Source organism: Orycteropus afer, unplaced genomic scaffold (genome assembly GCF_000298275.1).
Source record: "Orycteropus afer afer isolate SDZICR_OR568_19922 unplaced genomic scaffold, OryAfe1.0 scaffold00035, whole genome shotgun sequence".
NCBI lineage: Eukaryota > Metazoa > Chordata > Mammalia > Tubulidentata > Orycteropodidae > Orycteropus > Orycteropus afer.
In genome coordinates this window covers 16,903,505-16,917,272 of record NW_006921622.1, presented here as the reverse complement: position 1 = coordinate 16,917,272, position 13,768 = coordinate 16,903,505, and the positions used below count along the sequence as shown (strand labels likewise).

The window sequence follows — 13,768 nt, the reverse complement described above, 5'->3', positions numbered from 1 at the left end:
AACTAGTGCTGGCAAGCATGTGAAGAAATCAAAACCCTCATATACTGCTGATGGGAATATAAAATGGTTCACCCACAATGGAAACAGCAGTTCCTCACATGATTAAACAGAATTACCAGATGACTCAGAAATTCTATTGCTAGTTATATACTCAAGAGTAATGAAAACACATATCCACAAAGAAACTTGTAATGAATGCATATAGCAGCATTATTCATAATAGCCCCAAAGTAGAAACAACACAAACGTCTATCAATGGACAATTAAATAAAAAAAAAAAATGTGGTACATCTATACAATGGAATATTATTCAGCCATAAAAAGAATGAATTACTAATACAAGATACTATACGGATGAATCTTAAGAATACAATGCTAAGTGAAAGAAGCCAATATCAAATGACCTCATTTTATATGATTTTATTTCTATGTAATCTCTAGAATAGACACACCTTTGGACATAGAAAAGTAGACTAGTGATTACCTATGACTGGTGCTTCTTTTGAGGAGCTCTGGTGGCACAGTGCCTAAGGCATTTGACTTCTAACTAGAAGGCTGGCAGTTCAAACCCACCAGCTGCTCTTTGGAAGGAAGGTTGAGCAATCTACTTCCATAGTGATACTGCTTTGGAAACCCAAGGAGGAGTGAGTCACTGTGAGTCAGATCTGACTCAACAGCAGTGAATTTGGTTTCTTTTTTTTTTTTTTGGGGGGGGCGGTTCTTTTTGGCGTGATGAAATATTCTAAAATTGATTGTGTTGATGGATACACAACTATGTGAATATAATAAAAGCCATGGAACTGTACACTTTAAATCGGTAAATTGTATGTTATGTGAATTAATTCTTAATGAAGCTATTAAAAAAAAAAAAAAACTGTACCAAAAAAGAACATGCGATACGATCATGCATTTATGTAAAACTATATATATGTGGAGGATATAAGTATAAGTAAAATAAAAGATTAAGAACAAAACCAAATCTTATTATAAACCACTAAAAACCACTGTTACCTCATCAATAAAGTATTATAATTCTAGCTATTCCATAAATTTGTTCCAATAATGAAATGGGATGATCCATGTAAAGCACTTAGCACAAAGCCTAGCACATATTAATCACAATAAATGCTAATTCTTACTATTTGTGATGACAAAAAACCCAGACCCACTGCCATTGAGTCAATTTTGACTCACAGCGACCCCACACAACACAGTAGAGCTGCACCATACGGTTTCCAAGGGTATAAATCTTTACAGAAGCAGATTGCTTCATCTTTTTTCACATGGAGCCACCAATAGGTTCAAACCACCAACCTTTTGGTTAGCCTCCCAATGCTTTAACCACAGGCTCCTATGATGATAAATGGCTACTTCATAGAAAGGCTCAAGGTTTTATACTTACCTCCATTGTAAAGCCTATAACTTTGAAACACTGCTCTATTAATTCATATTGGGATTTATAGAAACTATTATTCATCATGTCCTGCACTGTTTTGAGGTGGTCATTTTGAAGGTACCTGGAAAGAAAAAAAAAACATGGGAGAAATTATAAAAATCCAAAATTAAGTGGAAAGTACTACTTATGAAAGTACAACTTGCTGGGTTACCTGGGAGGCTTATTTTCAGGCAATTTGTAATGGGCTAGTTTCTTCTTTTCAGCTAAGCCAGCATAGATGTAGTAAAAAATATGAAAATTTTTTTCTCCACTGAAAAAAATTAAACATTTTTTCAGTAAGATGGATAGTAAGAACATTTATTGTTAAAATTACTTGGTAACACAGTTATTAAAAACAACAAAAACTGTGAGTGCCAACATGGGCTCCCCTGAATACTAGATTTTGACTGTCTATGGTTGTTATTATCATCATCATCGACAGCAACCAATGTCACTAAATTCAAGACACTACACTAAGTACTTCATAAGAATCACTTAACACATATTTGTCAGCAACTATGAGGTATTGTTCTGGACACTAGTGATACCACTCAGACCAAAAGAGAAAAAAAAAAAAAAAATCCCTAACTTGTTGGAATTTACCAGAAAAATAAATAAATGAATGATATAATTTTATGCCAGGAAGTTATAAGTGCTACATTATCTCACTTACTGCCATAAACCCTTGAGGTAGGCGTGGTTCCCTATTTTATGCACCAGGAAACTGAGGTTTAGTGGGGTTACCAATCCTGCCCAAGGTCATAGAGTTGATGGCTGAATTAGATTCAAACAAGGTCTTCTTGACCCCAAAGTCCAAGTCTTTAACCACAGTTTTATATTGCCTTTCTGGGGGGTTCAATTTTCTCACTTTTATAAGAAATGCTTCTTACAAGTCTCAAATTCCATGACCCCTTGATTCTTTGTATAAATAGCATATTCCAGATTCAACACTCTGTAATAATATAATTAAGGGAAAAATAAAGTGAGTCTCTGACTCTCAAACAGTTTGCACAACATGAATACTGGAACTTTAGTACCCTTTCCACTCCCCAGTTCTGCCTACTACCCGATCTTCTTTTTGCTCTAATGGGTTCCTGGGTTGGATTACAATTTCTCTTGGAGATCAGCCAAGTTCTCTTCTGAAACAAAGAAGGGTGATATTCCTGCTTTGCAGTTTCACTGTCTCTGTTGCCTTCTCTTCAGCCCAGCATTGCTTCCATTCTTGATGACCCTGGTACCTGTTTGGGAGATCTGGGGTTTGGTTTGCATCTGTGGTGGTATCAGCCCTCTCATTCTCCTCTTGTTTCAGGTGGTCCTAAATACCTACTTGAATATTCACTCCATTATCCCCAAGCTCACAGGGGCTGGTGTTGTGGCAGGAGAGGGTTTCTTCCTATAGCAGTAAGATTTATTACAACCTGAGGCCCTATTCTTTTCATTTTACTCCTCTTTCTGTTAATGTAAGACTCCCATCCTATCACAAAGCTTTGGAGGTTGCCATCTTCGTATTAGGTGATATGGAGTCAACCGCTGACTCATGGTGACCCCATGCACCACAGAATGAAACTCTGCCCAGTCCTGTCCTAACTCAATAATCAGTGAATTGGACTACTGTGATCCATTGGGTTTTCATTGGCTCATTTTTTGCTTTTCTTCCTAGTCCATTTTATTCTAGAAGCGCCAGTGAAAACTATTCAATGCCACAGCAACACACAAGCCTCCAATGACAAAGGAGTGGCGGCTGCACATGCAGTGCGTTAGCCAGAATCACACCAGGTCTGTTGCATGACAGGCAAGAATTCTATCGCTGAAACACCAATGTCCTGGACGCTACCATAGGGTCTGGTTCAGAAGGTAATAAATTGTTGCTATACAATTGTTCCTCCTACCACCTTCAGCAGCTGTGCTCAGGGGCCTCTCCCTTATCAATCCTCACAGAGCAACTCCAGGAAGCTCATCTCCCCTGTTGCTGATCGCCTTGTGCCACTGCTGCATAATCGCTACCCACAATGTAAGGGAGACAATGAAATATTTTTAGAAAAGAAATAACATTATTAAGCAAGCACAACTTTGGACAGGTAGGATAACTTTATTGAGCAGGGATAGTTTTTTTGTTTTCTGTCTTTCAAAAAATAATTTATTTTTGTTGTTGAAAATATACACAGAACATACACCAATTCAATAATTTCCACATGTACATTAGTTATAGTCTTCAAGTTGAACAGACATTCTCATCCTTCTGTTCTGAATCATTCCTCACCCATTAACATAAACTCACTGTCTCTGAAGGTTTCTATCTAATCTTTTGAGTTGCTTTTGTCAATTTGATATAATATAGATAGATAGTTCTCTAAAAGTATACAATGCTAAAGGCAAATTTCCTTACTATTTAAGCTAAACTATTGTTTGGTTTAAAGAAAGTTTAAACATTATCTCAGGGTAACTGTTCTGGGGATTCGTCCAGCTTCAATGACTCTGGAAAATCTGGATTCCATGAGAATTTGAAATTCTGTTCCTCACACCTCTTTCTTTCTTTTTTTTAAATCAGGATTCTTCTATAGAATCTCTGATCAAAACATTCATTAATGGTAGCTGGGCATCATCCAGTTCTTCTGGTCTCATGGCAAAAGGAGGCAGTTGTTCTTGGAGGCAATTAGCCATGCATTCTGTTTAAGCAAAGATAGCTTTTGAGAGCAAAGATAACTTTATTAAGAAAAGATAGTTTTGAGCAAGGAAGGCTTTGAGTATTTTTCCACATGAACTACATGGACCAGAAAAAAGCATGTTTTACAGCACCCTATACGGATTATTTTAATTACTTTTAAAGATACTTTAAATTATTTTTAAAGGTAAGAAAGGATTTAAAACTTTCCTAGGTCTACTCCTATAAAATATGCTGCAAAAAAAATCTCAATTGACATAGAAATTTTGCATTTTTCTCTCTTTAGAAATTAGAAAATAGAAGTTTTCCTCTGAATCGATGGTAACCCAAACATTCTTAAGAGATGCTTCACTTTTCCAATAATGCAATAAAGGTGTCTGGTGGCTTAGGACATCTGTAGCTTTGCTTTTATACTTTATGGCTTTGGTTCAAGATTCTGCCTAAAACCTTAACAAGATCAATTTTTACTGAAACTTATTAATGTCTTGTTTTGGTTACTTCCTGCTGCTCTAAGAGAAAACACACCACAAATGGGATGGCTTTAACAAACAGGAGTTTTTTCTCTTACAGTTTTGGAGGTTAGAAGTCCCAATTCTAAGTCTCAGGCTTTAGGGTCTGGGTGAAAGCCCCTTGACCTAGGGCTTCAGCTCTGCGTCTTGCTCCTGGCCCACTGAAGCTGGAGACTTTCTTCACTCAGGCAGCTGCTGGCTGCTGAGGCTGACAGACACAAGGTCGACAAGTAAAAAGGCACAGTCCCGATATTACCAAACCTCATAGCAGGCCACTGATTCAAGTCTATTAAAAGTCTCAGGACTGGCAGACAACATGGCAGGCCACTGAATAGTGACCTGACTACATGCAGGATTCAAATGTTCCAAAAGCTAGAGACCTTCCTCAAAGTCACTTCTTACATACTAGAAGCAGACCACATCCCTAAAGCAGCCACTCAGCTGCTCCAGTAGATTCCACTATGGAGGTGATTACTAATCTCTCAACTACATCCAGCTGCCCAGCAACTCAAAACCAGGCCCACGCAAGTTGACACATAACCTTAACTACCACAGGTGTCTATCACACAACTCATGTAAACTTAAAACAACACAGGTAAACTTTGATATTTCTGTCACAACCAACTATTTATGTCACCCTATTTAGTCCTCCTGGAGGTTAATAAATAAAAACGCTTCATGTGAAAGAAAGGCACTCTGGTGGTGTAGCGCCTAAGGCATTTGACTGCTAACCAGAAGGTTGGTGGTTCAACCCACCAGCTACTCCACTGAAGGAAGATTGGGGAATCTACTTCTATAAAGATTTATCACCTCAGAAACCCAAAGGGAATCACCATGAGCTGGAATTGACTCGATGCCAGTGAGTTTGGTTTGTTTTCTTGAGTTTAATATGAAAGTACACAACTTTACAAAGTGATTAATACAGATCTCTGTTCTTAGTTCTTTGTATTCCAAAATAAAAGAATATATTTTTGAAAAACAAAAAGTATTAGTGCTATTGATTACTCTGTTGTCTGGTTGAGATCTCTGAATTTGGAAGGGCATAATGCCACTAGGCCCTGGAAGAGAGTCAAAATGTTCAGAAAATCCAAATCTTTCAAATATCTGGGTCATAGGTAACAAGGGTTTGAGATAAAATAGCAGTATCATAGGAGGAAGCAGAGGATAGGTGAAAAAGTTATTATAGAGATCAACTCTGTATAACGTGACTACTATTTAGATACGTAGAGTGAAAGAAGGATTATAGGTCTACATATATAGAGAGAAGGATGGTTTTATTCACACAAGAGACTATGGAAAAAGAAACAGTTTTGAGACAATGTATATTCTACTGAATTTGAGATGGCAGCAGGATATTCAGGTAGTTGAAGATGGGAAAATTGAATTTAGCAAAGATAGCTTTTGACAGCTAGAAGTACATCTTTGACTTGAGCAGGAAGTACATCTTTGGGTGTCAATCACAGAGCTATATCAGCTAAGGCCATGATGTCTGGGGAAACTGCCAAGAGCGAGAGTACAGAGAGGAAACAGAAAATCCCCAAAGACAAATCTTTGGTAAATGTACATTTTGGGAATGAATAGAAGAAAGGAAGTCAGAGAAGAAAAATTCAGAGAGGTAGGAGAGGAATCAGGAGAATTCAGTCATAGAGGGAAAAGAAAGGTTTCACGGATTTAATTATGCCCCCTCCCCCAAATATATGTCAACTTGGCTGGACCTTGATACTCAGTGGTTTGGCGGTTATGTAATGATGCAATTTGGCAGTTATGTAATGATGTAATCATCCTCATGATGTGATCTGCCAGTCAGGTGTAAGGAGATTAGGGTGGGAGGCAACACCCTTACAAATCACTGCCCTGATCTAATGTAAGGGGAGTTTCCCCAGAGTATGGCCCGTATCACCTTTTATCTTACAAGAGATAAGAGAGAAATGAGCAGAGAAGAGGGACTTCAGTATCAACAAGAAAGAAGAGACAGGAGCAGAGCACATCCTTTGGACCCAAAGTCCCTGTGCTGAGAACCTCCTAGACCAAGACTGATGTGAAGATCTCCAAAGGATGCTGAGCCCACAGATGTAGAAAGGAGACAAAGACTTTCTCTATGACCTGACAGAGAAAGAGAGATAGAGAGACAGACAGAGGGAGAAAAAGAGAGAGTGCCTACCCTAGAGTTGGAAACCTGGATGTGGTCTTCTAGTCTTCCAAACACAGATAATAAATTTCTCCTAAACTCAGAGAATAAATCTGTTAAAACCATCCACTTTTGGTATTTCTATTATAGCAGCACTAGATAACTAAGACAAAAGGTGAGGGTATCAAGAAAAGGGGGGGTGTACAGGGTCAGAAGCTAGAATGAGTTCTGACACATTCTTCAGATCAGGACAGGCTGTATTCACACCTTCTTCACCACTACCCATTTATATGTTGCAGTCACTGCTCACATATCAGTAAAAACACTAACATGACATATGAGTGAAGATAGAACAAAGCTAAAAGGTTAGTTCTTGTTTTTCTCACAAAACAATGTAACTCCTCTCAGAGGGGCACAGCATATAATTTAGTTTGCTTTGTTCTAATGAAATCACATTGACTGTGCCACGTGTCATTCCTTTACCACTAAATGATGTGATATACAATTAGAGCAGTGACTCACAAATGCAGATACCCCAAATTAGTGGTTTTCTCTTTAATTATCAGTTTACATTTAGTGAGAATGGTAATTTGACAAGATGGGATGCTATAGGAAATATACTGACCTTCAGTGGATCAACAATCCCAGTTAAAGAAACAGGAAAAGAAGACACTGCCAAAGAGTACCTACTTCATGTCCTGCTTGTAACTACATTAAAGTTTCTTCACTTAAAAAGATGGAGCACCTTGGGACCATGGTCACAGGGCACATAAAGCTCAATTGGCATAATATACTACACAAAAACATTGTTCCACATTCTACTTTGGTGAGTAGCAACTGGGATCTTAAAAGCTTGCAAGTGGCCATCTAGATTCAATGATGAGTCTCTCTTCATCCAGAGCAAAGGAGAATGAAGAAAACCAAAGACGCATGGAAACAATTTGTCCAAGGGACTGGTACACCATGCAATCCTCAGCTTATATGACCATGAGACCAGAAGAAGTAGATGGCGCCCAGCTACCACTATCAACCACTTGGAGGGGATCTGTGTAGGAAATCCTGGATAGAGAGGGAGAACAATGTGGAAGAAAACTCAAAATCTCAAAAAAAAAAAAAAAAAGACCAGGCTTGCTAGTCTGACAGTCTGGTGAAGCCCCTGAGACTATGGCCCCTAGCTTCCCTTCAGGTCTGGAATTGAACTCACTCCTGGGCCTCCAGCCAAATAAAAGACAGGCCTATAAGCTGAACATTTACATTAGGTAGATACACTCTTTGGAGGGATCAGTCATGGGAGAACAGGAGGGCTATGTATGCACAGGGAGACAGCCCGGGAGGAGGGAAGGGCACAAGGAAGAGGTAACTATGGGGAGGAAGTAGGAAGAGAGCTGTTACACTGTGGGTAATTGCAGTCAATGTCATGATACACAATATGTGTAAACCACTGTATGGAAAATGAAATTGCTCTGTAACTTTCACCCACATCACAAAATTTTAAAAAAAAGTTTGGAACACCATAATATGCCACACATGCTCACATGACCAGTGCTTCCTAGGTCAGAACTCTGGGTGCAAACATACAGTCTCAGCAAGTTAATAAAAAATAAGTTGCTGTTGAGCTGATTTTAACTCATCATCACCCAAAGTGGGTCAGAGTAGCACTGTGCTCCACAGGGTTTTCAATAGCTGATTTTCCAAAAGGAGATGGCCATGCCTTACTAGAACCTCCAACCTTTTGGTTAGCATTGAAGTGTTTCATCCCTCTGCACCACCCAGGGAGTCCCTCAGCAAGTTTTTTTTTTTTTTTTTTTTCTGAATGATTATTTTTTTAAATTGTGTTTTAGGTCCAAGTTTACAGAGCAGAGTCTGTTTTACATTGAACATTTTGTGTACATTTGGTTTCACTTCCCAGTTACCATCTTCAACTCTAACCCAGTCTTCTCCCCTCCCTGGCCAGTAACCACTCCCCACCCCCTATGCCCCTCATAGTTATGTACTCCTGTGTGTCCTGCACTTCTTCCATGTGAACGTTGCCCCTCTGGTGCCCGTGGTCGATTGCTTCAAGGGATGCATCTCCATAGAGTATGTGGCTGCGTCTTCCTGGGTTGAGTCTTATTTACTATTGGGCTAAGAACCAGCCTCTGGGAGTGAGTTTTATCCCATGCCAGAAGTGTATCCCAGGGCCATAGTATTGGGGGTCCCACCGAGTCCATTTGACCAGTTATTATTGTGTTATTGGATTCTGTTCCACGTTTTTCCTCCCACTCTATCCAGGATCTCCACTTTTGATGCTTTCCCAAATGGTTGGGATTGGTAGCCAGGCACCACCTAGTTCTTCCAGTCTCAAGGTTCATCATGTTCTAGGGCTGATTGCTTCCAATTTTTTTTTTTTTTCCTTTTTCATTCTTCTTCACTTCAGACAATAAGAGACCATTAGCTGCATCTTAAATGTCTGCTTGAAAGCTTTTAAGACCCAGTTAGTACTCACCAATGTAGGTTGTGGAACAAGATTTTTACATATTTTTATTGTGCCAATTGAGTCTAGTGTCCCCCAGTACTAGGGTTCTGAGTCGGTGGATCTATTGGATCTTTCTCCCAGTGTCTGGCTGTTTGTGAGGGATTGTTCTATGTCTGTCTTCTGTTGTTTCCGTAAGGATTGTGGGTATTTTGCATCATTGGTATCTGTGCAAGATTAGCCCCAGCTGAATCTATCCTTGGCCTAGAGTATAATTCTGTTCACTGACCCCCATTTGTTCTTCTCAGGTGTTTATCTGTAGCCTGGTGTTTGGTGTTAATGGTAATGCAGATTGTGGATATACTGGTATTAGCCTCTGTCATCTATATCTTACACACACAATTCAGTGTCCTCCCTTTTCCTGATGTTTTCATGGTGGTCACAGACTCTTTCTATAGCATCTCTCCCCTTACCCACATCAATGTGTGGCCCCCAACTAGCTCAAAATTAATCCTTCCCCACCCTGGTAACCTAAAAGTGAATTCCCTTATTAAGCAAACCCTTCTTTGTCTTTTTACAGTAATGGGCTGATGCAATATTTGTCCTTCTGCAACTGACTTACTTCACACAACATAATGTCCTCCAGGCTCATCCACGTTGTGAGATGATTCATGTATCCCTCATTGTTCTTTAATGTAGCATAGTATTCCACGGTGTGAATGTACCATAGTTTGGTTATCCTTTCATCCGTTGATGGGCATTTAGGTTGTTTCCATCTCTTTGCAATAGTGCTGCGATGAACATAGGTGTGCATATGTCTGTTCATGTTCCGCCTCTCACCTCTTTAGGAAATATTCCTAGTAATGGAATTGCTGGGTCAAATGGTATTTCTATTTTCAGTTTTTTAAAGAAATGCCATACTATTTTCCACAATGGTTGCACCATTTTGTAGTCCTACCAGTAGTGTATTTGAGTTCCAATCTCACTGCAACTTCTCCAGCATTTGTTATTTTCTGTCTTGTTGAACTTTGTTATTATTGCTGGGGTGAGATGATATCTTATTGTTGTTTCTATTTACCTCTCTCTAATGGCTAATGATCATGAGCATTTCCTAATGTGTTTGTTGGCCTCTTGTCTATCTTCTTTACTAAAGTGTCTGTTCATGTCCCTTGCCCATTTTTGAATTGTAATGTTTATCTTTTTGATGTTGAGGTGTTGGATTTTTCTATAAATTTTGGAAAAGTCCTTTGCCAGACATGTCATAGGCAAATATTTTCTATCTGTAGGTTCTCTTTTGACCCTTCTGAAGTCTTTCGATGTGCATAAAAATTTAATTTTTAAAAGGTCCCATCTAACTTCTTTTCAACCTCCTGTGAATTCTGGGTTATGTCTGATAGTCTACTTATGCTGTAAATTAGGGCTCCTAGATTTGCCCCTGGGAGCTCTGGTAGCATAGTACCTAAGACATTTGACTGCTAACCAGAAGGCTGGTGGTTCAAACCCACCAGCCACTCCTTGGAAGGAAGGTTGGGCAATCTACTTTCGTAGTGATACTGTCTTGGAAACCCAAGGAGGGGTCGTTATGAGTCGGGTCCAACTCGATGGCACATAACAACAACAACAACAAAGATCTGCCCCTATTTTATCTTTGATGAATTTTATAGTTTTGGCTTTTACAGTTAAGTCTTTGATCTAACTTGAGTTTGTTTTTGTGTATGGGGTGAGGTATTGGTCTTGATTCATTTTTCTGCAAGTGGATATCCAGGTCTTCCAGCACCATTTGTTAAGGAGGCTATCTCCTCCCTATTTAATGGGTTTTGGACCTTTGTCAAAGATCATCTGTCCATAGACAGATGGGTCTATTTCTGGGCTTTCAATTCTGTTCCATTGGTCTATCTATCATTGTACCAGTACCAAACTGTTCTGACTACTGTGGCTGTATAGTAGGTTTTAAGATCCAGAAGTGTGTGACTTCCCACTTTGTTCTTCTTCTTCAGAAGTGTTCTGCTTACTTGAGGTCTCTTTCTTTTCCATATGAAGCTGGTAACTGGTTTTTCCATGTCCTTAAAAACTTTTGTTGGTATCTGTATAGGGATTGCATTAAATGTATAGATCACTTTAGGTAGTATTGACATTTTCACAATATTCAGTCTACCTATCCATGAACAAGGCAGGTTCTTCCATTTATGAAGAGCCCTTGTTGTCTCCTATAGTAGTGTTTTATAGTGTTTTTTGTATAGGTCTTTTGTGTGTCTGGTAAGATTTATTCCTAGATATTTAATCTTTTTAGTAGCTATTGTAAATGGTATTGTTTCCTTTATTTCTTTCTCAGAGGTCTCTTTGTTGGTGTAGAAGAATTCAACTGATTTTTGTATGTTGACTTTGTATCCTGCCACTTTGCTGAAACTCTCTATTAGTTCCAGTAGTTTTTGCTGAGTCACTTGGATTTTCTATGTGCAGGATTTTATCATCCACAAATAGAGATAGTTTTACTTCCTCTTTACCAATATGTATGCCTTTTATTTCTCTTTCTTGACTTACTGCCCTAGCCAGGACTAGAACTTCCAATAAATTGTTAAATAGAAGTGGTGATAGAGGGCATCCTTGTCTGGTTCCTGTTCGTAAGGGGAATGCCTGGAGCCCTTCTCCATTAATAATGATGTTGGCCATTAGCTTTGCATATCTGCCTTTTATTATGTTGAAGAATTTCCCTTCTATCCCTATTTTGCTGAGAGTCTGAACAGGAACGAGTGCTGGATTTTATCAAATGCCTTTTCTGCATTGATTGATATAATCATATGGTTCTTTTGTTTTGTTTTGTTTATGTGGTGGGTTACATTGACTGTTTTTCTAATGTTGATCCATCCTTGTACACCAGGTATGAATCCCACTTGGTCAGGGTATATTATTTTTTTGGTATGTTGTTGGATTCGGTTGGCTAGGATTTTGTTGAAAATTTTTGCGTCTATGTTCATGAGGGATATTGGTCTGTAGTTTTCCTTTTCAGTGGTGTCTTTACCAGGTTTTGGTATTATGTTTGCTTTATAAAATGAGTTTGGGAGTATTCTATCCCTTTCTATGTTCTGGAATAGCTTGAGTAGTATAGGTGTCAACTCTTCCCTGAATATTTGGTAAAATTCTCCAGTGAAGCCATCAGGGCCAGGACTTTTCTTTGTGGGGAGATTTTTTATGACCTGTTCAATTTCTTCTTTTGTTATGGGTCTGTTCAGGTATTCTATGTCTGAGTGTGATAGTTTAGGTAGGTCTTGTGATTCCAGAAACTTGTCTATTTCTTCTAGGTTCTCAAATCTGTTGGAGTAAAATATTTCATAATATTCTGTACCTTTTTTATCTCAGTTGGTTCTGTTGTGATGACACCCTTTTCATTTACTATTCTTATAATTTGTATCTTCCCTTTCTTTTCTTTTGTTAGATTTGCCAATGATTTGTTGATTTTGTTAATCTTTTCGAAGAACCAGTTTTCTGTTTTGTTAATTTTCTCTATTTTTTTTTCTGTTCCGTTTATTTCTGCTCTGACCTTTATTATTTCCTTACTTCTAGATACTGTAGGATTCTTTTGTTGTTCTTTTTCTAATTGTTGAAGTTGTTGAGTTAAAGTGTTGATTTTGTTTCTTTCCTCTTTTTTGATATAAGCATTTATTGCTATAAACTGACCTCTGAGTACTGCTTTTTCTGTGTCCCATAGGTTTTAGTATGATGTATCTTCATTCTTGTTTGTTTCTAGGAATTTTTTTATTTCACTATTTATTTCTTCTATTACCCAGTAGTTTTTGAGCAGTGAATTGTTCAACTTCCACATGACTCATGTTTTTTCCTTGATCTTCCTATTATTAATTTCTAATTTATAGCATTGTGATCTGAGAAGATGTTTTGTAATATTTCAATGTTTTTGAACTTATTGAGGCTTATTTTATGTTCTAACACATGATCTATTCTGGAGAAGGATCCATGTGCACTGGAGAAGAATGTGAATTATATATTGTTGGGTGGAATTCTCTGTATATGTCTATGAGGTCAAGTTGGTTGATTGTGTTGTTGAATTCTTCTGCATCTTTGTTGAGTTTTTTTCTAGTTAATCTGTCTCTTCTTGAAAATGGTGTGTTAAAGTCTCCTCCTACTACTCTAGAGTTGTCTAGTGTCCCTTTTAATTCAATTAATATTTGCTTCATGTATTATGGAGCACTTTCATTGGGTGCATAGATATTTATTATCATCACGTCTTCTTTGTCAATTGACCCTTTCAGCATCTTATAGTGTCTTTTCATGTCTCTTACGTTGTTTTTAACCTTAAAGTCTATTTTATCAGAAATTAATATTGCCACTCCTGTTCTTTTTTGGTTACCATTGGCTTGATATATTTTTTCCACCCTTAACTCATAATTTGTTTTTATCTTTGTGTCTAAGGTGTGTCTCTTTTAGGCAGCTTATTGATGGGTCTTCTTTTCTTATACAATCTGCCACTCTCTTTCTCTTGATTGGTGCATTTAATCCATTCACGTTGAGTGTAATTAGTGAGGCATATTTTGCTTCTTTTCATGTCATCCCATATAATTCTTAGGTT

General features: G+C 38.1%; 1 protein-coding gene across 1 annotated transcript in view; it reads right to left on the bottom strand.

Annotated features, from left to right (window-relative positions):
• Nucleotides 1–13,768, bottom strand: part of MYO3A (myosin IIIA) — a 360,696-nt gene that overhangs the window by 173,430 nt on the left and 173,498 nt on the right. The window contains exons 14-15 of the mRNA XM_007936415.2: nucleotides 1,608–1,706; nucleotides 1,403–1,517 (exon numbers count right to left, since the gene is read on the bottom strand). Coding sequence (XP_007934606.1) covers nucleotides 1,403–1,517; nucleotides 1,608–1,706 — 214 coding nt within the window. The remainder of the gene's footprint in view (nucleotides 1–1,402; nucleotides 1,518–1,607; nucleotides 1,707–13,768) is intronic.